A 26,497-nucleotide genomic window follows, 5' to 3' on the forward strand; every position below is an offset into this window, starting at 1 on the left:
ACAAATACATACATACACAAATTCTAAACAAACACACAATCATTACAAATACACACACACCAAAACGTATGCTATAGCGGTAAGCTCCCTTAGTATGCCTGGAGGAAGGGCAGTACAGCAGCCATGGTTTCCCACAGGTTTCCTCCACAGGGTTTTTTCCTGTCCTGAGTGTGTAACATCCTGAAGTATGTCACTAAACTTCTGTTCCCCTGCTTCATAATGTCAAGTGTATGTATATTGTCATCTGGTATAAGTTTGCATCATTTCCCCCATAATGTGCATTTTCCAGGCCTGTTGCATTGTATTTATGCTGTAATATCCATGTACACCAGCAGGTGGCAGCAGTATGTAGCAGAACCAAGCCAGTTAGTATATCTAGACTGGAATATACCATTCCAGGCTAACTTCCCCCTATCTGAGAAGGAGTGGAATGTTCCCACATCCTACTTCAGAGGGAGGACAGAAAGTTCTAGGCAGTGTGTACCAGCCACCCCCTGTTGGGGTAGGCTGCGTGAATAGGAGCTCCCAGAAACAGGGACCCCAACCAGGGATCCAAGCCTCTGCTGAGGTCCAAGATCAACCTTCCCAGCCTGAGTCCCTTACATCAGCTGGATGACCAAAGAAGCAGCCAACTTCAGAACTATCAGATCTCCAGGACGAAACCACCATTCCCTGCGAGCAGTCCTGTAAGTACATATCCAAATACAAGGAGAAGATAAGTACCTCCACAGCTAGTCAGGCCCATATCAGGCAGACCTCAGACAGAGCAGAAGACAGATTCCTGCCAGATTCTTAAAGGCGTATGTACTAGATGCAGAATATAGATATATAATTCCTGCCACATATTGCCAACACCTGCTGGGATCCTAGACTAAAGCTGTAACATTGTATGGATCAAGAGCTGCATATATAATAACATCAAGTAAAGACAAGTTGGACCCTCTTTTCTGTGTGGAATTCCATCATTCCTCAGTTACTCCTATTTACAGCACTCAAATTTGTTGCATGTGAGCCAGGATACAGGAGTCCAGCCGTACTACAGGTAGGAGACACCGTTGACACAATACAGAGACAATCTCCCCCTCTGGCATTCCTCACCTAGTACGTGTGCTCATACCATCTTAAAGGGCTCTGCTACAGTACCTGCGCAAGCTGCAACTGGCGTCACAAACTTATTTACATCTCAATCTGACCCACTGCATAGTAGCCCCAACTGACCCAGTGTCCTGCTCATTGCAAGTGTTGCTGTATGCTCTTCGTGAGCGTACAGTTTCTAGCTCAGCTCAACAAGTGCAATAACGTCACCACATTGCGTCTGCTGCTATTGAGAGCACAATCTGGTGAATAGTGGAGTAGGGAGCTGCTTCACCGTTGCACTTTACTGTACCTGCCTCCTCCTTTAGGTCACCATGGCTGTCACCCAACAAAGTATATGGCCACACGGTCAGGTTTCCTGATGAATCTCAACATCAGAATTACCATTTTTTTATTTTCTCGCCACCTCAAAAAATAGAATAAAACATGATCAAAAAGTTACGTTCCACAAAATAATACCAAGAAAAGCTAAAGCTCGCCCTACAAAAAAAGCATTGCATTTTAATTTACTCCACAATTTTTTTTTTTTACAATTTTGCAATCCATTAGATGGAACATTAAATGGTGCCACTAAAATGTAGAACTGATGCCACAAGCCTTCATATGGATATCAGGGGTGCACCGCCAATGAGGTGAGGCGAGACAATTGCCTCTGGCAGCAAAAGGTAGGGGCAAGAGTGGGGCAGCGGAAGGGCCATGTCCAATGAGCGCTTCCATTGTGGAAACGCTCATCTCTACATATTCAACTGCATCGCTGCACTCAGGACAGCAATACAGTGGATACCGTGACGGGACAGCGGAGGTCTCCATGGCCCACTGTTTCCTCTAATAGCCCTATTTCCTGTAGGCTATCAGAGGCCGGTGTCATCATTATCGCGCTGCCTGAGCCGGGCTGCATAGAGCTCAGGGCACAGACTAGAGGAAGTCTACGTCTTGCACTGCATTGCTTATTCTTTATTTTTATTTGGCAGCATGCTGTTGGGGCACAATGGGGTGGGAATCAAAATTTGTAACTGGAGAAAGCACTAAGGAGCATATTTGTACTGGCACACATTATAAGGGGGCCACTATGAGGATATTCGTTCTATTGGGGGCAGTAAAAGGGGGTGCTTTTTTGTACTGATACATGTTATAAGGGAGCTTTTTGTACTGGTGCATAAGGGGGTATTTTTTTGTACTTAGTGCACATTATAAAAGAGGATTTTTGTACTGGCACACATTCTAAGGTGGCCACTATGGGGACATTTGTTCTACAGGGGGCACTTTTTTTTGTACTGGCACACGGGAGCATTTTTTTGTACTGGCACACATAAGGAGGTATTTTTGCACTGCCACACATAAGGGCTCATTTTGTCTTCTGCCACACATTGTAGAGGGAGTTGTTACTTTTGGGGGTAAAATGAGGGACATTATTACTATTGGGTGCACTGTTACAAAATAGCGCACTCTGGCAGAGTTTGCCAATAATTATTGAAGGTGAACTATCTGTGTGGTAATAGTATTTTCAGGGGGATTATCTTCCTGCACGGCCGCTGCTGCATCTCCCCGTTGTGCAGATGAAAACATCCAGCATCGGGGGGAGGGGAAGCAGCCAATAGCAGGCCGCCATAGGAATAAGCCTCCCTAACGTTACCCACGATGCTAGGGAGGCTTGTTCCCGCCGCGGCCTGCTATTGCCCAAGCCCCCCCCCTCATCGATGGATTTTTTAATCGGCGCATCCGGGGGTGATACAGCGGTGGCCGTGTCAGCATCAGAAGCGACGTGGGTGCCAGGGAGCAAGGTAAATATAATCTGTGTGAGGGGATCAGGCATATGGGTCTTGGATAACCCCTTTAATTCCTTTCTGTAGTATGCCATAATAGTATGCTATGGGGTTAAGATAGTTCCTGCACCAGCCCATACTATTAACCACTTCAGCCCCACTAGCTTAAACACCCTTAATGACCAGGCCACTTTTTACACTTCTGCACTACACTACTTTCACCGTTTATTGTTCGGTCATGCAACTTACCACCCAAATGAATTTTACCTCCTTTTCTTCTCACTAATAGAGCTTTCATTTGGTGGTATTTAATTGCTGCTGACATTTTTACTTTTTTTGTTATTAATCGAAATTTAACGAAATTTTTGCAAAAAAATTTCATTTTTCACTTTCAGTTGTAAATTTTTTTTAAAAAAACGACATCCATATATAAATTTTTCTCTAAATTTATTGTTCTACATGTCTTTGATAAAAAAAAATGTTTGGGTAAAAGTTATAGCGTTTACAAACTATGGTACAAAAATGTGAATTTCCGCTTTTTGAAGCAGTTCTGACTTTCTGAGCACCTGTCATGTTTCCTGAGGTTCTACAATGCCCAGACAGTAGAAAACCCCCACAAATGACCCCATTTCGGAAAGTAGACACCCTAAGGTATTCGCTGATGGGCATAGTGAGTTCATAGAACTTTTTATTTTTTGTCACAAGTTAGCGGAAAATGATAATTTTTTTTTTTTTCTTACAAAGTCTCATATTCCACTAACTTTAGACAAAAAATAAAAACTTCCATAAACTCACTATGCCCATCAGGAAATACCTTGGGGTGTCTTCTTTCCAAAATGGGGTCACTTGTGGGGTAGTTATACTGCCCTGGCATTCTAGGGGCCCAAATGTGTGAGAAGTAGTTTGAAATCAAAATGTGTAAAAAATGCCCTGTGAAATCCGAAAGGTTCTCTTTGGTATGTGGGCCCCTTTGCCCACCTAGGCTGCAAAAAAGTGTCACACATCTGGTATCGCCGTACTCAGGAGAAGTTGGGCAATGTGTTTTGGGGTGTCATTTTGCATATACCCATGCTGGGTGAGATAAATATCTCGGTCAAATGCCAACTTTGTATAAAAAAAATGGGAAAAGTTGTCTTTTGCCGAGATATTTCTCTCACCCAGCATGGGTATATGTAAAAAGACACCCCAAAACACATTGCCCAACTTCTTCTGAGTACGGTGATACCAGATGTGTGACACTTTTTTGCAGCCTAGGTGGGCAAAGGGGCCCACATTCCAAAGAGCACCTTTCTGATTTCACAGGGCATTTTTTACACATTTTGATTTCAAACTACTTCTCAAGCATTCGTGCCCCTAAAATGCCAGGGCAGTATAACTACCCCACAAGTGACCCCATTTTGGAAAGAAGACACCCCAAGGTATTTCGTGATGGGCATAGTGAGTTCATGGAAGTTTTTATTTTTTGTCACAAGTTAGTGGAATATGAGACTTTGTAAGAAAAAAAATAAGAAAAAAATCATCATTTTCCGCTAACTTGTGACAAAAAATAAAAAATTCTAGGAACCCGCCATGCCCCTCACGGAATACCTTGGGGTGTCTTCTTTCCAAAATGGGGTCACTTGTGGGGTAGTTATGCTGCCCTGGCATTTTAGGGGCCCGAATGCTTGAGAAGTAGTTTGAAATCAAAATCTGTAAAAAATGCCCTGTGAAATCCGAAAGGTGCTCTTTGGAATGTGGGCCCATTTGCCCACCTAGGCTGCAAAAAAGTGTCACACATCTGGTATCGCCGTACACAGAAGAAGTAGGGCAATGTGTTTTGGGGTGTCGTTTTACATATACCCATGCTGGGTGAGAGAAATATCTCGGCAAAAGACAACTTTTCCAATTTTTTTACACAAAGTTGCCATTTGACCAACATATTTATCTCACCCAGTATGGGTATATGTAAAATGACACCCCAAAACACATTGCCCAACTTCTCCTAAGTACGGAGATACCACATGTGTGACACTTTTTTGCAGCCTAGATGCGCAAAGGGGCCCAAATTCCTTTTATGAGGGCATTTTTAGACATTTGGATCCCAGACTTCTTCTCACGCTTTAGGGCCCCTAAAATGCCAGGGCAGTATAAATACCCCACATGTGACCCCATTTTGCAAAGAAGACACCCCAAGGTATTCAATGAGGGGCATGGCGAGTTCATACAATTTTATTTTTTTGGCACAAGTTAGCGGAATTTGATTTTTATTTTTTTTCTCACAAAGTCTCCTTTTCCGCTAACTTGGGACACAAATTTCAATCTTTCATGGACTCAATATGCCCCTCACGGAATACCTTGGGGTGTCTTCTTTCCGAAATGGGGTCACATGTGGGGTATTTATACAGCCCTGGCATTTTAGGGGCCCTAAAGCATGAGAAGAAGTCTGGAATGTAAATGTCTAAAAAAATTTGATGCATTTGGATTCCGTGAGTGGTATGGGGAGTTCATGTGAGATTTTATTTTTTGACACAAGTTAGTGGAATATGAGACTTTGTAAGAAAAAAAAACGAAAAAAAAAAAACAATTTTCGCTAACTTGTGCCCAAAAAATTTCTGAATGGAGCCTTACAGGGGGGTGATCAATGACAGGGGGTGATCAGGGAGTCTATATGGGGTGATCACCCCTCTTTCATTGATCACCCCCCTGTAAGGCTCCATTCAGACGTCCGTATATGTTTTGCGGATCCGATCCATGTATCCGTGGATCGGTAAAAAACATACGGACGTCTGAATGGAGCCTTACAGGGGGGTGATCAATGACAGGGGGGTGATCAATGACAGGGGGGTGATCAGGGAGTCTATATGAGATGATCACCCCCCTGTAAGGCTCCATTCAGACGTCTGTATGTGTTTTGCAGATCCGATCCATGTATCCGTGGATCCGTAAAAAACATACGGACGTCTGAATGGAGCCTTACAGGGGGGTGATCAATGACAGGGGGGTGATCAATGACAGGGGGGTGATCAGGGAGTCTATATGGGGTGATCACCCCCCTGACATTGATCACCCCCCTGTAAGGCTCTATTCAGATGTCCGTATGTTTTTTACGGATCCACGGATACATGGATCGGATCCGCAAAACACATACAGACGTCTGAATGGAGCCTTACAGGGGGGTGATCAATGACAGGGGGGTGATCAGGGAGTCTATATGGGGTTATCAGGGGTTAATAAGGGGTTAATAAGTGACAGGGGGGGTGTAGTGTAGTGTGGTGCTTGGTGCTACTTATTACAGAGCTGCCTGTGTCCTCTGGTGGTCGATCCAAGCAAAAGGGACCACCAGAGGACCAGGTAGCAGGTATATTAGACGCTGTTATCAAAACAGCATCTAATATACCTGTTAGGGGTTAAGAAAAATCGCATCTACAGCCTGCCAGCGAACGATCGCCGCTGGCAGGCTGCAGATCCACTCGCTTACCTTCCGATCCTGTGAACGCGCGCGCCTGTGTGTGCGCGTTCACAGGAAATCTTGCGTCTCGCGAGATGACGCACGGATGCGTCCAGGAGGAATGAATCGACCGCCTCCAGGACGCATCCGTGCGTTAGGCGGTCCGGAGGCGGTTAAAGGGGTTTCCCAGGAATTTATATTGATGACCTATTCTCTGGGCAGGTCATCAACGTCACAAAGGTGGGGGTCCAACACCCAGGACCCCCGTCGATCAGCTGTTAGAGGCCAGTGCTCTGTGAGTGCACAGGCCTCTTCCTAGGCCATGTGATATCATGTTCATCGGTCACGTGGCCTAGTCGCAGCTCAGCCCCATTAAAGTAAATGGGGCTGGGGGGCGTGGCCTGACTATGGCGGTGTGAGGACGCACAAGTGTGGAGCTCCCGCCGCAGGTCTGAGAAGCCGAGAGATACTTGCCTACTAATGCACCTGAAACAGCTCTTATGGTGCGCACACGCAAAGGTTCACTAGCGGGTGATCCCTCAGCAAGATCCCCCGGAGAAAAGAGCGGGTTGCTGAAGTATTTTGCAGCGGAGCCGGCTGGTGACAAAACAGGCCGCAACCCGAACGTGGCGCTGGTGCACCGGAGCAACTCCTCGGAAGCAGAGGTACCACCGAGCTCTCAGGGGTCCCGATATCAGACCCAGAGTCGCATCGCGGCAAATCGCTCACCTGACTCGCTCCGGTCCAAGCAGGATCATCTTGGGACGCGGCCTCATCTCCTCAGCACTGCCACGCTACAGCACAGACCCCTGGTACAGTAGAAATGGCAGAAGGTGGGAACTCAGGTGAAAGCTGGGACATAAGGGAATATATTAAACTCCTTCCCACTAAGCTTGAAATGGAAAAATATGTGGAGCGACTGGAAAACTCATACAAACAAGAGTTCTCCACGATTAAATCTAATGTGAAAGCTATTGAAGAGAAGTTGGAGGAAGTGGTGTCCCTGCATGATCAAACAGCTGCGCAGGTAGATGAGCTTATGAATCAAGGGGAAGTTAGAGACCGTCACATTGGTCACCTTTACCGTCTACATGATGATATCGAAAACCGTAATAGACAGAATAACATCAGGATCAGAGGACTTCCTGAGGCCACCAAGACGGAGGACTTGATATCTACATTACAAGGACTCTTTAGCACCATCCTAGGGGAACCTTTCTCAGACCGGTTGGAAATGGACAGAGCGCACAGAGCTTTAGCCCCCATTGGCTCAGACCCCTCTAGGCCCAGAGATGTGATCTGCCGTCTCCACTATTATTCGGTAAAGGAGGCTATAATGAAAAAAGCGCGCAACTTTTCTACAATTGACTTTGACGGGGCCACTCTGACGATACTCCAGGACTTATCCAGGAACACCTTAGCCCAAAGGAGGGCACTTAAACCCTTGCTAGACCTCTTGAGGTCAAAGGATATTCCATACTCCTGGGGGTTCCCATTTCAACTGGTGGTCCGTAGGAATGGTCACCGTGTGGAACTGCGAGATCCTGACGACCTTGACATGTTCCTGTCTGCATTGAACCTGCCACCAATCCATCTACCTGACTGGCAGGTCATTCCAGTTCTACCATCTCGGTCCACGAGCGGGTATAGTAGAAGAGCAACCTCAGGGAGGATGAATCCTCAGCAGCCAGCGTGACCGTGAATCCGAGGCTGAGTTTATAAGTGATCGTATCTCATGCTGTTCCAGGGACAACTTTGGAGACAAGTGTTTATTTGGAGATATTGAACCTGCATTTATGCTTTCTTCTCTCCAACTGTGTTATTTCCATGTCTATGGCTAACTATCCTATATTTCTCCTTAGGTTTACAGGATTTATTCTATCTGCAGTTAAGTGTTAAGGCAATGCTTAGCTATGTAATGAAAGTTGTATGTGAATGTTTTCATTTTCCCCCTTTTAGTCATGGCTCTTAGGGCTTCTCAGCCTTGTGGCGGCTTCCTTGCTCCGTCACTGGAAGTCTGTCTCCTATTGTAACCCTCGTTCTATCAGGTATAGGACGAGTCGGTCCCTCTACTTACTTTTTCAATTGGTCACTAGGACCATTAGTAGTCTCTAGGTTAACACGTGCTTCAGGATAACTAATATTAAAATATAACTTTTATTTCTTCCTGTAAAAAATTACTAGAACTCACACTTTTAAAATTATCAGTGGTGCCTGCACTATTGCATATATGATCTAGTAGTTTGTATATATGCTCTCAACCACTGGAGGGCTCCCTGACTGTTTGCCTAATAGTTTCCACTGTGACACTGTAACACTTATCACAGTCAGTTGTTGCGCTCTGTGAATTCCACAGGGCGCTACTTATAGATATTGAGCGTCCTCCTAGTGTATGGAGTATGTCGGTCACGTCAAGTGTTCATGTATTCATGCTCCGCGCTGCACACACTGGCTAATATCACATATCACACTCTGCCCCCCGACATGTTTCGCCAAGCACTTGGCGTCTTCAGGGGTATGGGCAGTGAATGTGTTGGGGGCGGGACTGGGCTTTTAAAACCTCCTAGTGCGTGTCATAACTGCATTGGCCAATGTGCATCCTTGTTGCTGTTCACTATAATCTTACAGCCAATCGATGTATGCGTTACCTGATGTGTTAGCCAAATGTGTCCAGTACCAAATCCGGACACATGTACATGAAGATTAGAAGAAGAGTAGACCAACTACTAAGTCCGGGAGCATGCTCTAAAACATAGGCACCGATCGGCATCCAGTCCTGACGTACGTACCTGACTAACAGCTGAGGACAAGGCAAGCTAACAGAGTGTCTGGGCATGCGCAGCAAGTGAAAACCAGCGATCTCAGCTAAGTCTGAGCGCAGGGACGGACGGCGCAGCAGAGTTCAGACTGGTGGAGAGGGAAGGGGGGGGATCCTACTACCTAACACATCAGGTAACGCAAGGCTTGACAAAGACTGTTACACAGTCGAAACGTTCGTTGCCATCTGTGTCTGGAGGTACGATTAAAGTATTTTTGATATTGCGGAATGCTGCCGAAGCCATCTTCTTTTCTACACAATTGAAAAAGTGAGTGATTTGAGTCTCAACACGTGTGAGTGGGTCTCATGTAACTAAAAAGGTCCCTCTACTTGGGACAGTTACTTGATATATTGCAACTTACCCCTTTCTTTCTCTTTTCTTTCCTCCCCTCCCCTTTACCTCCCTTATAGGTCATCATAATCAATTTCTGGATTACCCCTTTAAGGCATGTTTGGCACGCACACAGCTGACACCCTATTGCATTGGTCAGGACTGGAGTTAACCATGATCTCAGATGCAGTGATCAATACTGATCTAAAGAGTTACTACAGCAGAGAGCGCCAAGAAAGGTCCCCTGGTCTGGAATGAACTGAAGCCATGCCCAAGGCAGAGCTTAATAAGTTTCCTGTCAATGTAAGGCTCTGTTCACATCCTGTTTTCATTACCAGTATCATATATGTACCAGGAAAACTCCGGGCACACACATTGAATGTATTTATTATATCCCTCCCCCCGGCCAAGAGTGTGACGTTTTATGCATGCTAGACTTGTCTATTGTGCAATAATAATAATAAAATAAATAAAGTTATCCTGTATGGTATATGCTTTTTTTTTTTCTTCTACAAAATGATAATAAAACTATCTGACCTGTTAAGAAAAATGATGTTTTAATATATGCAAATGAGCCTCTAGGAGCAACGGGGGCGTTACCATTACACCTAGAGGCTCTGCTTTCTCTGCAGCTGCTGCGCCTTTTGATTGACAGGGCTTGCGCAGTGCAGATCTTAGAGGGAAAAGCCTCCTGAGATCAACCGCATATATATTTATATGTGTACAAGATTTAGAGCAGAACTTTTCAATAACTCCTGAGAGGACTCTTAGGAGAAACAGTAAGAGTCCAGATTACCCCACGCGCGCGCGCGCGCAGTGATGGACAGCTCTCCCCGTTTCAGTATGTATACACAGTAAGCTGCCAATCATACTGTGTGGGCAGGGTCCTCAGGCGTCTCACCGTCTCTCCTAGGAGTCCTGGTCGGACTTACTCTCTGCACTCAGAGGACACCAGTCAGATTTGCTTAGTGTCCTGTTGAGCATGCTATCTAATGTGGGGGCAGACTGTTATAAAGTCCTGTGGGTAGTGCTAAACAGTGACTGACAGCTAAGTATGCATATTCATAAAGGAGAGCCTGTCAATCACCATGTGCACCCATCCACTGGACTGCGCAGAACCGTGCTACATCGGACCCACGCCGAACACACAATGCTGGCATATAAGGATATGCCATCAGTGTTACGGTATGGTCACAGCGAGCAAGGAGCAGGGAAGTGGATAACATTTTCACAGATCTTATCCACACACTGCAGAAAATGTCTGCACCGAGATCCGCACGTAACGCCAGATGCAAATTGTAAATGCCAATTTATGCTGCGGATTTCTCCCTTTGCAATGGAAACTTGCATAATTATGCAAAGAAATCTATAGTAAAACCTGCAAGATTTGGTGAGGATTTTGCCCCTGCAGATTTCATCCAGATATGCTATGTCTTTCCTGTAGTGGACCTGCTACATGTGGCTATACTCTGAGGGTCCCAGAGAACCCCTTTAATCGTACTGCGCTCTGAGCAGCTTCTCTTACGTACCATGAGGTATGTACCATCCTTTCACACATATCCTGTGGATGGAAAATTGTGCTCAACTTTACTCAAAACTACAAGTGTGAAAGGAAGCGTTAAACGTCATCTTAAAAAAAAAAAAATAATAATAATATTAAGAAAATGACACCTTTACAAACACAAGGTTTATTTTTCCTTAGAGGGAGGATTTAGGTCTTCTAAATTAAAAGTGAAGGGTTTATCATAGCCCATAAGGTGCTGATAATCATTGGAATTGGGAAATAACATTGGATTTATCAGCATGGATTTCTTCTTTGCATAAAATGTGGTGAACATCTTGCTCACTCCAGGTACTTCAACATCTTCTGGGGAAAACTCCGTCCTTTTCTCTCTAAGAAATGCATTGTAAGTGATTGCAGTATAAAGGTCTCTCTCCTTGTTGTGATATAGGTGAACCACATAGCCCTTGGTCAACAAATGCAAAGTAACAGGAGTAATGAAGGTGAAGAATCCAACTATGCTGAAGAAAGCAATCTTCAATGGAAGACTGTCTACTCCGATGCCAGACTTTGCAAAAATCATTGGCAGAATAATTAAGCTGACCACGCTGGTAGAGTAGGAGAAGAACTTCACCCCTGTATGAATAATAAAGAGCAGATTAGTAACACACATATTCTAACTGTATATGTATATATCTGGCAGGTTTAACACTGAAGACAGTCCCTTTAACCACTTAAGGACCACAGGTTTATACCCCCCTAGTGACCAGGCCCTTTTTTCCAAATCGGCACTCCACAACTTTAGCGGTTTATTGCTCGGTCAGGCAACTTACCACACAAATGAATTTTACCTCCTTTTCTTCTCACTAATAGAGCTTTCATTTGGTGGTATTTCATTGCTGCTGACATTTTTACTTTTTTTGTTATTAATCGAAATTTAAAAAAAAATTTGTAAAAAAAATGACATTTTTCACTTTCAGTTGTAAAATTTTGCAAAAAAAAAACGACATCCATATATAATTTTTTCTCTAAAGTTATTGTTCTACATGTCTGATAAAAAATAAATTTTTGGGTAAAAAAAAAAAATGGTTTGGGTAAAAGTTATAGCGTTTACAAACTATGGTACAAAAATGTGAATTTCCGCTTTTTGAAGCAGCTCTGACTTTCTGAGCACCTGTCATGTTTCCTGAGATTCTACAATGGCCAGACAGTACAAACACCCCACAAATGTCCCCATTTCGGAAAGTAGACACCCTAAGGTATTCGCTGATGGGCATAGTGAGTTCATAGAACATTTTATTTTTTGTCACAAGTTAGCGGAAAATGATGATTTTTTTATTTTTTTTTTCCTTACAAAGTCTCATATTCCACTAACTTGTGACAAAAAATAAAAACTTCCATGAACTCACTATGCCCATCACAAAATACCTTGGGGTGTCTTCTTTCCAAAATGGGGTCACTTGTGGGGTAGTTATACTGCCCTGGCATTTTAAGGGCCCAAATGCGTGCGAAATAGTTTAAAATCAAAATGTGTAAAAAATGGCCGGTGAAATCCAAAAGGTGCTCTTTGGAATGTGGGCCCCTTTGCCCACCTAGGCTGCAAAAAAGTGTCACACATGTGGTATTGCCGTACTCAGGAGAAGTTGGGCAATGTTTTTTGGGGTGTCATTTTACATATACCCATGCTGGGTGAGAGAAATATCTTGGCAAAAGACAACTTTTCCCATTTTTTTATACAAAGTTGGCATTTGACCAAGATATTTATCTCACCCAGCATGGGTATATGTAAAATGACACCCAAAAACACATTGCCCAACTTCTTCTGAGTACGGCAATACCAGATGTGTGACACTTTTTTGCAGCCTAGGTGGGCAAAGGGGCCCACATTCCAAAGAGCACCTTTCGGATTTCACAGGTCATTTACCTACTTACCACACATTAGGGCCCCTAAAATGCCAGGGCAGTATAACTTCCCCACAAGTGACCCCATTTTGGAAAGAAGACACCCCAAGGTATTTCGTGATGGGCATAGTGAGTTTATGGAAGTTTTTATTTTTTGTCACAAGTTAGTGGAATATGAGACTTTGTAAGAAAGAAAAAAAAAAGAAAAATCATCATTTTCCGCTAACTTGTGACAAAAAATAAAAAATTCTAGGAACTCGCCATGCCCCTCACGGTATACCTTGGGGTGTCTTCTTTCCAAAATGGGGTCACTTGTGGGGTAGTTATACTGCCCTGGCATTCTAGGGGCCCTAATGTGTGGTAAGTAGGTAAATGACCTGTGAAATCCGAAAGGTGCTCTTTGGAATGTGGGCCCCTTTGCCCACCTAGGCTGCAAAAAAGTGTCACACATGTGGTATCGCCGTACTCAGGAGAAGTTGGGCAATGTGTTTTGGGGTGTCTTTTTACATATACTCATGCTGGGTGAGAGAAATATCTCGGCAAAAGACAACTTTTCCCATTTTTTATACAAAGTTGGCATTTGACCAAGATATTTATCTCACCCAGCATGGGAATATGTAAAATGACACCCAAAAACACATTGCCCAACTTCTCCTGAGTACGGCGATACCAGATGTGTGACACTTTTTTGCAGCCTAGATGCGCAAAGGGGCCCACATTCCTTTTATGAGGGCATTTTTAGACATTTAGATCCCAGACTTCTTCTCACGCTTTAGGGCCCCTAAAATGTCAGGGCAGTATAAATACCCCACATGTGACCCCATTTTGGAAAGAAGACACCCCAAGGTAATCAATGAGGGGCATGGCGAGTTCATAGAATTTTTTTTTTTTTTGGCACAAGTTAGCGGAAATTGATTTCTTTTTATTTTTTCTCAAAGTCTCCCTTTCCGATAACTTGGGACAAAAATTTCAATTTTCATGGACTCAATATGCCCCTCACGGAATACCTTGGGGTGTCTTCTTTCCGAAATGGGGTCACATGTGGGGTATTTATACAGCCCTGGCATTTTAGGGGCCCTAAAGCGTGAGAAGAAGTCTGGAATATAAATGTCTAAAAAAATTTACGCATTTGGATTCCGTGAGGGGTATGGTGAGTTCATGTGAGATTTTATTTTTTGACACAAGTTAGTGGAATATGAGACTTTGTAAGAAAAAAAAAAATAATTTCCGCTAACTTGGGCCAAAAAAATGTCTGAATGGAGCCTTACAGGGGGTGATCAATGACAGGGGGGTGATCAATGACAGGGGGGTGATCAGGGAGTCTATATGGGGTGATCACCCCCCTGTCATTGATCACCCCCCATAAGGCTCCATTCAGATGTCCGTATGTGTTTTGCGGATCCGATCCATGTATCAGTGGATCCGTAAAAAACATACGGACATCTGAATGGAGCCTTACAGGGGGTGATCAATGACAGGGGGGTGATCAGGGAGTCTATATGGGGTGATCAGGGGTTAATAAGTGACAGGGGGGGGTGTAGTGGTGTTTGGTGCTACATATTACTGAGCTGCCCGTGTCCTCTGGTGGTCGATCTAAGCAAAAGGGACCACCAGAGGACCAGGTAGCAGGTATATTAGACGCTGTTATCAAAACAGCGTCTAATATACCTGTTAGGGGTTAAAAAAAATCGCATCTCCAGCATGCCAGCGAACGATCGCCGCTGGCAGGCTGGAGATCCACTCGCCTACCTTCCGATCCTGTGAGCGCGCGTTCACAGGAAATCTCGGCTCACGCGAGATGACGACAATCGGCGTTAGTGTGACCTGGGAGCGCAGCAGCGATGACGCCTTTCGGCGTTAGTGTGACGGGAAGTGGTTAAAAGCAACCTAGAACTTCGATCCAGAGAAAGCCACTAGGTGTAGAAAACATGTCTGCTCGCTCTGCTTTTCTAGGGTCTCCTGAATTGTATCCTATCATGCAACACAAAGATTCTGGCAGTATAATTATCCTCAGGATACGTCATCAGTATCTGATCAGCTGGGGTCCGACACTCGGGACCCCCACCGATCAGCTCACCAAGCACATCGCCGTACATAGTATAGTGGCTGTGCTTGGTATCGTGCTCAGCCCCATTCACTTGAATGGGGCTGAGCTGCTCCTAGGCCACGTGACACATGAACGTGTCTTTACTGGCCAGGGGAAAGCTAGGAGAAGGTCGTGGTGCTACTGTGAGCGCTGGTACGTTCTCAAAACATCTGATTGGCAGAGGTCGGGGTGTTGGACCCCCACTGATCAGATACTGATGAACTATCCTGAGGATAGGCCATCAGTATACGTCTCATTGGGCAGTCATGTCTTTCCTGTATATCTAATACGAGACACTGCTGAAACACCATTACAGTGTGCAGGCAAAATGCCGATATACCAGATATTTACAGCAGTACAGACACCATATCTGCCCCCCAACACCTATGGCCGCCTGCACCTGGGGCAGAGTAGAGCCTATTCTCCACACTCCCTGTGAAAATACAGACATCAATGTCATCCCATATTCTATCTGCAATAAGAGGGGCATAAGATACTGCCAGGCACATTTAGGAGGGCTTATCTTTTAGGACAAAAGGGGATTAGGATTTTGAAATTCAACATGAAATTTCAATACCCTGTCTGGTCATTTACCGCATATAAAGGTCACATAGAAGCAGCTCTTCAATATTTTCCCAGTTGACTGGTGCTTGCACCCGCTACCTCCGTGTAAGGTTGGGGCTACAAGGTGACACCACATCATCCAGGATCCAACACCTGGACCCTTGGTGGCAGGTTGATGTCACAGTGTAGCCCCAGTCTTACACTGATGCTGCTCCACCTGCATGGAGGACCTCAAGTAGGATGTGGCAGACATATCAGCCAAGAACGTACCAGGCACTGCCGTTCCCAGGTTTCCAATGTAAACCAGTCTGTCCTCCTCATGGTTTACTGGAGTGGAGGACGTGCTGACGAAACGAACAAACTTCACATCAGGTACAGAAACCTATTGTAGAGAAAGAAATAAAACGTTTGTGTGAGAGAACGTCAAAGCCACAACATGCGTGACAGACAGGGAAGTGATGCTGGAAGTGGAAATTTAAAGGGGTTATCCCTAGTATAGGCCATCAATCATATATTAGCAGTAGTCAGACTCCCAGCACCCCCAGTGATCAGCGTTTGAACTGGTTCATCCTCAGATCGTGGTACTTTTCATTGTGGCCGTTCAGAGTACTGCAGTTCTCTGCCATTCAGGTGAACGGCACAATACACAGTAAACAGTACTAAACCAAAATAATACAAATAAATGTGTATAATAGACATTCTGCCGGCCCAGGTTTTACTGTAAGGGCTCTTTCACACGAGCGGATCCTGTGCGGGTAATCTGCTGCGTGAATGAGGGCCAAGCCCCACTCCGGACAGCAGAGACACGGAGCAGTAACATGACTGATAATGCTCCGTGCCTCTCTGTGATCTATTTACTATAAAATCACCATCAGATAAAGTTGTCACCGTGATTTTGTAGTAAAAAGATCACAGAGAGGCAAAGAGCATTATCAATCATGTTACTGCTCCGTGTCTCTGCCGTCCGGAGTGGGGCTTGGCTGTCTTTCACGCAGCGGATTACCCGCACGGGATCTGCTCGTATGAAAGAGCCCTAAATCCAACCACACACATAGGACAGCAATAAGCCAAATGCTTCTCTGGCTGATGATCAACTTTCCTAACTGCCCCATACATGTTGTTGTCCTTCATGTACCCCCATCTTCTGCCCTCCCCTGATACTACATTAAAGAGGACCTGTCACCTCGCCTGACATGCCTGTTTTAATAGCCATATACATTCCCCATGTAATAATAATTCTGGAGCATCTTTTCTTATGTCTCTATTTTGTGCCATTCCTTTGTTATTCCTACTAGAAGTTATGAATAAATTGCTAGCAGTCTGCAGTAAGGGTACGGAGCGGTGGTCACAAGTTGGGGGGGGGGGGGGGGGGTGTACCTGCACCAGACTCACTCTATCCAATCACTTGCCGTTTTCAGACTGAGCAGGTAACCCCCCTAACTGGTTACACCCCTCTGTACCCTTACTGAAGGCCAATAGCAGTTTATTCATAACTTCTTGTGTAAATAATAGAGGAATGGCACAACACAGAGCCATAAGAAGAGATGTAACAGAATAGTTATTACATGGGGGATGCATGAAGATAATAAAACAGGCATGTCCGGAGAGGTCCTCTGTAAGGTTCTATCTATCTCATATATACATCGCTGCATCCTTCAGAATTATCTAATTTCCGCATAAATTTGGCTTCCATCACATCAGATTTTTACAGAAGTCCTAAAAGTAGATAAAGATCATACAAATGAGTCAAAAGTATTAGACTTGGTAATTTATTTATTACGGAAAGTGTTCCAATATCTCACGTCTGTGAGTGGCAGAAGCATGTCGCCCTCTAGGGCGCAGGTACACAGTGCCCTCGGTCACCGCACCGTAGCGGCACTAGGATAGAAATGAATGGGGTCGCGGTGCAGCCACAGCCTCAGAATCTCCAGAAATGCAGCAGTGTTGGATTTGTTCCCATTATGGGGTCCCGTCAAATGAGTTAGTTCCGCTGTGACCCCATTCATTTCTCTGCTATTACAACTAGACTCCAATGCTGGGGCGCGGGCCCCGTGGATCTGAACCCTCACCACCAGGCCTCATTTACATGACTGCATCCATTTTGCAGTCCGCAAATCACTGATCCACAAAATACAGAGGTGGTCCTAGTGCTGTCCACCCTCCCACCCCATACACATCAGTCTGTTTCCCAACCAATGTGCCTCCAGCTGTGGCAAAACTACAACTCCCAGCATGCCCGGACAGCCTTTGAGCTGGAGGCACACTGGTTGGGAAACACTGTAGTAGACGACAGTAGGCGCCCATATTAGGCAGGCCTTAGGGTAAGGTGATGATGAGGGGTCCTGATGCACACTCCATACTGCGGTCAGTACAGCACCAGAGGCTACCTGCTGCACACACCACGTGACGCGTAGAGATACAAGGTCAGCCTCACCTGACGCCCGGGCGGCGCTCTGCTCCGCAGGGACAGGGAGAAGACACACGTCCGTGCCCTCCCCAGACGCAGCGCCCCCCATACTGGGCAGCCCACAGCATCCTCGTCCTCTGCGCCGCTGACCCGGATGTGGTGCGGCTGTTATTCAGCGCTGCCACCCGGATACATTAAAAGTGACCCGGAAGTGATAGAGTCCACCCCGTGACCCCGCTGCCTGGTTACGGCTGGAGCAACAATAAAGTCACATGACTGGCGGCTGCTGGGCGGGGTTTACCGCTGCCTGGGAAACATAGGGGGAGACGTGTCAACAGCCTAAATAGCGGAGAAGTCAATTAACCCTTTACAGACTGCTCCTCCACAAACATCCAGCAGTGTCCCCAATAAATCAGACTGCCAGCCCGGGGTGTCACATAAGCCGCACCAGCCTCCTCCCAACAGCCGCAGACTTCAGTGTTACATGGAATTTGCTGCGGTTTTCCCAGGAATTTGGGTGCAGAACACGCACTGAAATCAGTGTAGAAAGTCAACCATGTGAACACGTCCTCAGGGTAGATTAAAGGGGTATTCTGGTTACATAACGTTAGCCGATATCCATAGGATAGGGAATAACTATTAGATTAGTGGGGGTCCTACCACGTGGGAGCCCCCAAAATGCGAAGCAGCTGGTCAGGCTTGTGCCCTGCGTCTCCATTCATTTCTATGGGAATTCTGCAGGGTAGGCTGAGCGGCTGCTTCATTCATTTCAGGGGGAATCCAAGGGGTATGGAGCCCACCGATCTAATAGTTATCCCTTATCTGGTGGATAGGGATCACTTTATATAACCGGAATACCCCTTTAACATCATACAAGGGATCCTCCACTTATGACCCCACTTTATTAGTCAGAGCTGCAAATGACTTCTGCTATGGCAGACAAGGCATAACTATGTACAGTCCTGCAGGGCCGGCTCCAGGTTCATTTGGGCCCTTGGGCGATAAAGCCTCAGTGGGCCCCCCTGTGCTAAGGCCCCTTGCAGACGAGCGTTCCTCCTGCAGCGAGTCCGCATCGCAGCACCCGGCCTGACCTCCCAGCACTGACGGGATTCACATAGCATTATATTGATTTATGATGCTATGTAACCCTTACAGTGCTGGAATGTATTAGATGACACTAAGAGCATTATGCCAGTGTTATCCAATACATTCCAGAACTTTAAGGGTTAGATCAATCAATATAATGCTATGTGACCTCCGGCAGCGCTGGGAGGTCAGGCCGGGTGCTGCGATGTGGACTCCTGCGGGAGGAACGCTAGTCTGCAAGGGGCCTAAGGGCTCTTTCACATGAGCGGATGCCGTGCGGGTAATCCGCTGCGTGAAAGAGTGCCAAGCCCCGTCCCGGACAGCAGAGACACGGAGCATTAACATGATTGATAATGCTCTGTGCCTCTCTGTGATCTTTTTACTACAAAATCCTGGTGACAACTGTATCTCACTGTGATTTTGTAGTAAAAATGTCACAAAGAGACTGTCACCCTTAATTTAAGGGGGGCAGGGTCTAATTGAGAGGGCTGGGTAAGGGTGACAGGGTATGATTAAGGGGGGCAATGGACTGGCCCTGGGTGACACTGGGTATGATTAAGAAGGGCAGGGGACTGGGTAAAGGTGACAGGGTATGATTAAGGGGGGCAGTGGACTGGCCCTGGGTGACACTGGGTATGATTGTACTTGTTTGCACTTAAATTATCTGTAATTTAAAAAATCTGTTTGTTACAAAGATTGTTTTCCTCTTTGTGTATGTTTAGGTGAACTGGGGGGGGCACAAGATTAGCTCGCACAGGGCGCCTGAATACCTAAGGCCAGCCCTGATCAGAACGTTGTATTTGGGCCTGGAATTCCCGTTCTTCTGGAGTAACAAGGAAACCTGGCATCAGGACATTGTATTAGGGCTTGGGCAGGGGCGTAGCTAGAAATGCATGGGCCCCATAGCAAAATTATGGGCCCGTGCCATCCAAAGATCCCCCTCCCCTAAACAGTGCCATCCACAGATCTCCCCCTAAACAGTGCCATCCACAGATCCCCCCTAAATAGTGCCATCCACAGATCCCCCCCTAAACAGTGCCATCCACAGATCCCCCCTAAATAGTGCCATCCACAGATCCCCCCCTCCCCTAAACAGTGCCATCCACAGATCTCCCTCCCCTGAACAGTGCCATCCACAGATCTCCCCCTAAACAGTGCCATCCACAGATCCCCCCTAAACAGTGCCATCCACAGATCTCCCCCCTAAACAGTGCCATCCACAGATCCCCCCTCCCCTAAACAGTGCCATCCACAGATCCCCCCTAAACAGTGCCATCAACAGATCCCCCCTAAACAGTGCCATCCACAAATCCCCCTCCCCTAAACAGTGCCATGATGGCACTGTTTAGGGGAGGGGGGATCTGTGGATGGCACTGTTTAGGGGGGATCTGTGGATGGCACTGTTTAGGGGGGAGATCTGTGGATGGCACTGTTTAGGGGAGGGGGGATCTGTGGATGGCACTGTTTAGGGGGGATCTGTGGATGGCACTGTTTAGGGGGGAGATCTGTGGATGGCACTGTTTAGGGGAGGGGGGATCTGTGGATGGCACTGTAGGGGGATCTGTGGATGGCACTGCCATCCACAGATCCCTCTACAGTGCCATCCACAGATCCCCCTCCCCGACGCTCACAGCAGTATATTTATAAACTAATCAGTAACTACTTTAACTTTAATCATTGCTCATTGCTGATTTGGATATCTTACTTTGTCTTAGCTCCAGTAATAGCAGGCAGTGCGGGGGGCGGCGCTCACTCACTGACGTCACGCGCCTGCTCCTCCCACTAGGCGGCGCAGGCGCGTGACATCAGTGAGTGAGCGCCGCCCCCCGCACTGCCTGCTATTACCGGAGCTAAGACAGAGTAAGATATCCAAATAATCCAAGTAAAGAGCTCAGCAATGAGCAATGATTAAAGTTAAAGTAGTTACTGATTAGTTTATAAATATACTGCTGTGAGCGGCGTGGCCCTGTATATTCTAACCCCCAGGCAAGCGACCCTGTCACCATTGGAACGCCTGTGGGTTAGAATATACCATCGGATTTGAGTTTTTACGATCTCACTGAGCTCGTAAAACTCAGATCCGATGGTATATTCTAACCCCCAGGCAAGCGTCCCCGTCACCATGGGAACGCCTGGGGGTTAGGGCCGGCGCCGCCTGCAGCGCACAAGTATTGTAAACTACCCGGGCCAGGGCTTTACTCATTATCTCCTGGGGGGCCCCGTGGGCCCCCCTGACTTAGGGGCCCGGTCGCAATTGCGACCGCTGCGACCCCTATAGCTATGCCACTGGGCTTGGGACTCTCCTCTAAGAGCTAAAACTGAGAGCTGCTTTGTATGAGCATCCCTGACTCAGTCAGACTTAGGTCACCCTTCTATTACAGGGACAGCCATTCATCCGAAATGAAATACCTGGCTGGATGTGGATGGTCGAGGCTTCCCCCAGCAAAATCAGCTGCTTTCTGGAGATGTTGAGAGAACATCAGCTGATGACTCCAGCGGCCACATTTTCAGTGAACAAGGAGTTAAGGAGTGAAGAGCTCCTTTAACTTAGGGGTTTGCTACGAGGTCTGAAATAATTTAGGGTTCTGGTCAGAGGTTAGAATACATTTTTTGGCTTGGTTTGGGTCTGAATTAATTCAGAGGTCAGGTCTGGGGTCTCAATTACATATACAGCAAGCTGTAATGCACAGTGTGCTCTGACTGCTTTTTCCTGCTTCCAGTACATCAACTTCAGGAACTGAATGTTCACTTGTCACCTTATATGTATAATCCACAATTGATATTGACACAATATAATGTTATTCAGTTCACCTACGATATGTGGTTCCAATGTTATGGCTGATCGGTGTGTAATGTACTGTGCACCGCAGTTGGGCAGCCATATAGCAGAGCAAGTTTTCATTGCAACTTTAATTCTGATTTCTTTTCCTTAGGTGAGGCCATCAGTGCTTGATTTCTTGGAGTCTGCCATGTCCCCTTCATAGTATACACAGGCACAATGCACTGCCCCTTTCTGCAGACCATGCCCAATTCTAATAGGCCACACATCCTTTTCATGACATGGCACTGCCCCCTCGGTGTACATTTGGGTGCCAGAGCTGCATCTGATCCCACACACAGGTTCATGGAGGACTGTAGTACGGGAAGTGCCAGAAGTCTTCCGTGATGCCCAGGAGATTTGCCAACTCATGGAATAGATCTCTCCATTTGTCAGGAGCCTCCTGGATATTCTTCTTTTTTCTTTTCTTTTTGCTTTTTATCTCAAATACAGAATTAAATTAAACATATCGCAAAAAAAAGTTAAATACAAAAGCAGAGAAATAAAAATTTAGAAAATATAGAAAAAGAGTCTCTTAATGGCTTGGATAATTAAAGCATCCCAAAGTTACTGATTTTTAAAACTAGGCTCTGTCAGGAAGGTGAAAAATAACAGGAACGGATGAAATCCATCTAGTGGGATTAATAATAATGCTTATTTACTGCATAGTGAAATAAATAAAAAAAAATTCCTTTAACCATATGTACCCTGCTATAAACAGAAAAGTTTAAGTATTTCAGGGGAAAAAGAGCAAAAGTATGGACACTAATGAGAAATGTAATTTGCATCAACCCTACCAACACTTTGCTCTGGGGGTAATAATTGCTCCACTCACAGTCGCACACATCAGTTGTGCTGCACTCAGGGCTCGGGCTGTTGTGTGCTCCTCCAGTCCCAGGCTGTAGAGAACAGAGAGCTGCTGATTGGTGGATTAGAATCTGATCAACCAATCAGCACTTCCCCTCAGAGACATGAATGATAATTGCTGTTACCAACTGTCATTCCTGGTTACCGGCTGCAGGAGGAGGAAGATCTCTCCCAGCTCTGCTGCATCACACCCCCCTCTGTCTGCAAGAGAGAAGCATCCGTGTGTCTGTAGTGAAGTCTGCGACCCCTCTTTAGATCATGGTAAGTTCTGACATTGCAGGAGGGGGATCATTACTGTACCAGGGAACTGTATGGGATGATTTATGTGTATGAAGAGCAGGGGCGTACATAGAAAGCACTGGGCCCTATAGCAAAAATCTAAATTGGGCCCCCATTCCCCTTTTATAGCCCCTCCCACTACCCATTCCAGGCCTCTCTCTTTGTTCCATGAACTATGTTTGCTGCTGCGTTTTTAAATTTATGTCATCAGGGCCAGATTGGGATTACAAAACAGGCCTGGCACACAAAAGAGGTATAATAGATGCAGTGTGTACAGATGTATAGTGTATACAGCAGTGTACTGATATGTGAGGAACGTGGTATAATATATGCAGTGTGTACAGTTATATAGTATATACAGCAGTGTATTGATATGTGCAGTACAGGGTATATTATATGCAGTCTGTACAGATATATAGTATATACAGTAGTGTAATATGTGAGGTACGAGGTATAATAGATGCAGTGTGTACAGATATATTGTGTATATATAGCAGCTACTGACATGTGAGGTATGAGGTATAAATTACAGCTCGTACCTCACATATCAATCCACTGCTGTATATACAATATACCTGTACACACTTCATCTATTATACCTCGTACCTAACATATAAGTACACTGCTGTATATACTATATATCTATACACACTGCATATATTATACCTCGTATCTCACATATCAGTACACTGCTGTAAATACTATATATCTGTACACTGCATCTATTATACCTCGTACCTCACATATCAGTACACTGCTGTATATACTATATACAGTATCTGTACATATTGCATCTCTAATACTGTGTAATATATGCAGTGTGTATATATATATATATATATATATATATATTACACACAGAGCAGTGTATTGATGTGAGACATAGAAGGTATAATACTGTAGATGCAGTGTTTACAGAAATATGTGGTCAGTTATGCATTATGGTCACTGTGTGTGTGAGGTACATGAGGTAGTGGTCACTGTAACTGTCTGAAGTATTATACATGAGTGAGCAATGAGTAAAACAGGGCATGGGGGGAGGGGGGGTAAATTATGAAAAGTGGAGGACCTCCTCTTACCACTCCATTCCAGTCTGTATGGATCAATGCAGAGCTGATTGTGAACTTCTAAGGCTACTTTCACACTAGCGTTCGGGTGTCCGCTCGTGCGCACCGTTTGAAGGGGCTCACGAGCGGCCCCGAACGCATCCGTCTGGCCCCAATGCATTCTCAGTGGAGGCGGATCCACTGAGAATGCATCCGCCTGCCAGCGTTCAGCCTCCGCTCCGCTCAGTGAGCGGACACCTGAACGCTGCTTGCAGCGTTCGGGTGTCCGCCTGGCCGTGCGGAGGCGAGCGGATCCGTCCAGACTTACAATGTAAGTCAATGGGGGCGGATCCGCTTGAAGATGACACAATATGGCTCAATCTTCAAGCGGATCCGTTCCCCATTGACTTTCAATGTAAAGTCTGAACGGATCCGCTCAGACAACTTTCACACTTAGAAAATTTTCTAAGTTTTAATGCAGACGCATCCGTTCTGAACGGATGCGAACGTCTGCATTATCGGAGCGGATCCGTCTGATGAAACATCAGACGGATCCGCTCCGAACGCTAGTGTGAAAGTAGCCTAATACTTGCTGTTAGGGGTTGAAGGACCTGTGATGATGTCATCACAGGTCCTGGCAGATGTACCTTTCAAACCTAGGAACTACACCATCATTGGTGCAGTTCCTTTGCTAGATCCTGCAGGACCTGTGACGCTGAAGATGATGTAATCACAGGTCCTGGCAGATGCACTGTTCTAACCTGGGAACTACACTTTACACTGTGCAGTTCCCTTACAGGACCTGTGATGACATCATCAAAGGTCCTTTAGCTTTAGAACGATAGACAGGAGAAATGAGGGGGCGGGGCCTTTCCTCCACTGCAGGCCCCTCTTCCTCACGGGCCCCATAGCAGCTGCGTGGTCTGCCTATATGGTAGGTACGCCACTGATGAAGAGGTTCATCTAAAGCACTGCATAAGACGAGCGGAGCTTGTTCATAGCAGCCAATTAAGGTTCCAGCTTTCAGACCATTTGGAAAGTGACTCTCCCAATTTACCCATTATTAATTACTGTATCGCCCATTATCGTATGTATCCGTGATCTTAATAGTCTGACATTTCCACTGTCCTGTCTTACTGGTCATTACCCTATCTTACTGGTTATTATTCATCCTATCTTACTGGTCTCTGTCCTATCTTACTTCTTACTATCTGCCCTATCTTCCTGGATGCTGCTCTATCTTACTGGTCAATGTTCCCCCTATTTCACTGGTCACTGTCCCTGGTCACACAAACAACAGCAACCATGATAACACCAAGGTAAGGAGAGGCGATGATTAAGGCTACTTTGAAACTGGCGTTTTGGCTTTCCGTTTGTGAGATCCATTCAGGGCTCTCACAAGCGGTCCAAAACTGATCAGTTTTGCACTAATGCATTCTGAATGGAAAAGGATCAGATCAGAATTCATCAGTATGCCTCAGTTTGACTTCATTCCATCTCCATTCCGCTTTGGTGTCCGTCTGACGAGACTGAGCCACAATGTAAGTCAATGGGGACGGATCCGTTTTTTATGACACAATCTGGCACAATAGAAAACTGATCCGTCCTCCATTGAATTTCAATGGTGTTCAAGACGGATCCGTCTTGGCTATGTTAAAGATAATACAAACAGATCCGTTCAGAATGGATGCAGATGGTTGTATTATCGGAACGGATATTCATCCTATCTTACTGGTCTCTGTCCTATCTTACTGCTTACTATCTCCCCTATCTTCCTGGATGCTGCTCTATCTTACTGGTCAATGTTCCCCCTATTTCACTGGTCACACAAACAACAGCAACCATGATAACACCAAGGTAAGGAGAGGCGATGATTAAGGCCCCTTTCACACGGGCGAGTATTCCGCGCGGATGCGATGCGTGAGGTGAACGCATTGCACCCGCACTGAATACCGACCCATTCATTTCTATGGGGCTGTTCAGATGAGCGGTGATTTTCAGGCATCACTTATGCGTTGCGTGAAAATCGAAGCATGCTCTATATTCTGCGTTTTTCACGCAACGCAGGCCCCATAGAAGTGAATGGAGTTGCGTGAAAATCGCAAGCATCCGCAAGCAAGTGCGGATGCGGTGCGATTTTCACGCATGGTTGCTAGGTGACAGTCTATTCATTGTATTATTTTCCCTTATAACATGGTTATAAGGGAAAATAATAGCATTCTGAATACAGAATGCATAGTAAAACAGCGCTGGAGGGGTTAAAAAAAAAATAATTAACTCACCTTCTCCTCTTGTTCGCGTAGTTCCCGGTCTTTACTTCTATGAGTTGTGGGCTAAAGGACCTTTGGTGACGTCAGATCACATGCTCCAATCACATGGTCCATCACCACAGTGATGTACCATGTGATTGGAGCATGTGATCTGACGTCACCAAAGGTCCTTTAGCCCACAACTCCTAGAAGTAAAGACCGGGAACTACGCGAACAAGAGGAGAAGGTGAGTTACTT

General features: G+C 45.8%; 1 protein-coding gene across 1 annotated transcript; it reads right to left on the reverse strand.

The window, feature by feature from the left end:
* Nucleotides 1-11,102: 11,102 nt before the first annotated feature.
* On the reverse strand, nt 11,103-21,183 carry LOC121002407 (transmembrane protein 70, mitochondrial-like). Its single transcript, XM_040433865.1, has 4 exons — nt 21,163-21,183; nt 17,922-18,059; nt 15,758-15,869; nt 11,103-11,571 (listed from the first exon to the last, which is right to left on the reverse strand). The coding sequence occupies exons 1-4, from the start codon at nt 21,181-21,183 to the stop codon at nt 11,123-11,125; spliced, it is 720 nt and encodes a 239-aa protein (XP_040289799.1). The 3' UTR covers nt 11,103-11,122.
* Between the last annotated feature and the right edge of the window lie 5,314 nt (nt 21,184-26,497).

Source organism: Bufo bufo, chromosome 5 (assembly GCF_905171765.1).
Source record: "Bufo bufo chromosome 5, aBufBuf1.1, whole genome shotgun sequence".
Lineage (NCBI taxonomy): Eukaryota > Metazoa > Chordata > Amphibia > Anura > Bufonidae > Bufo > Bufo bufo.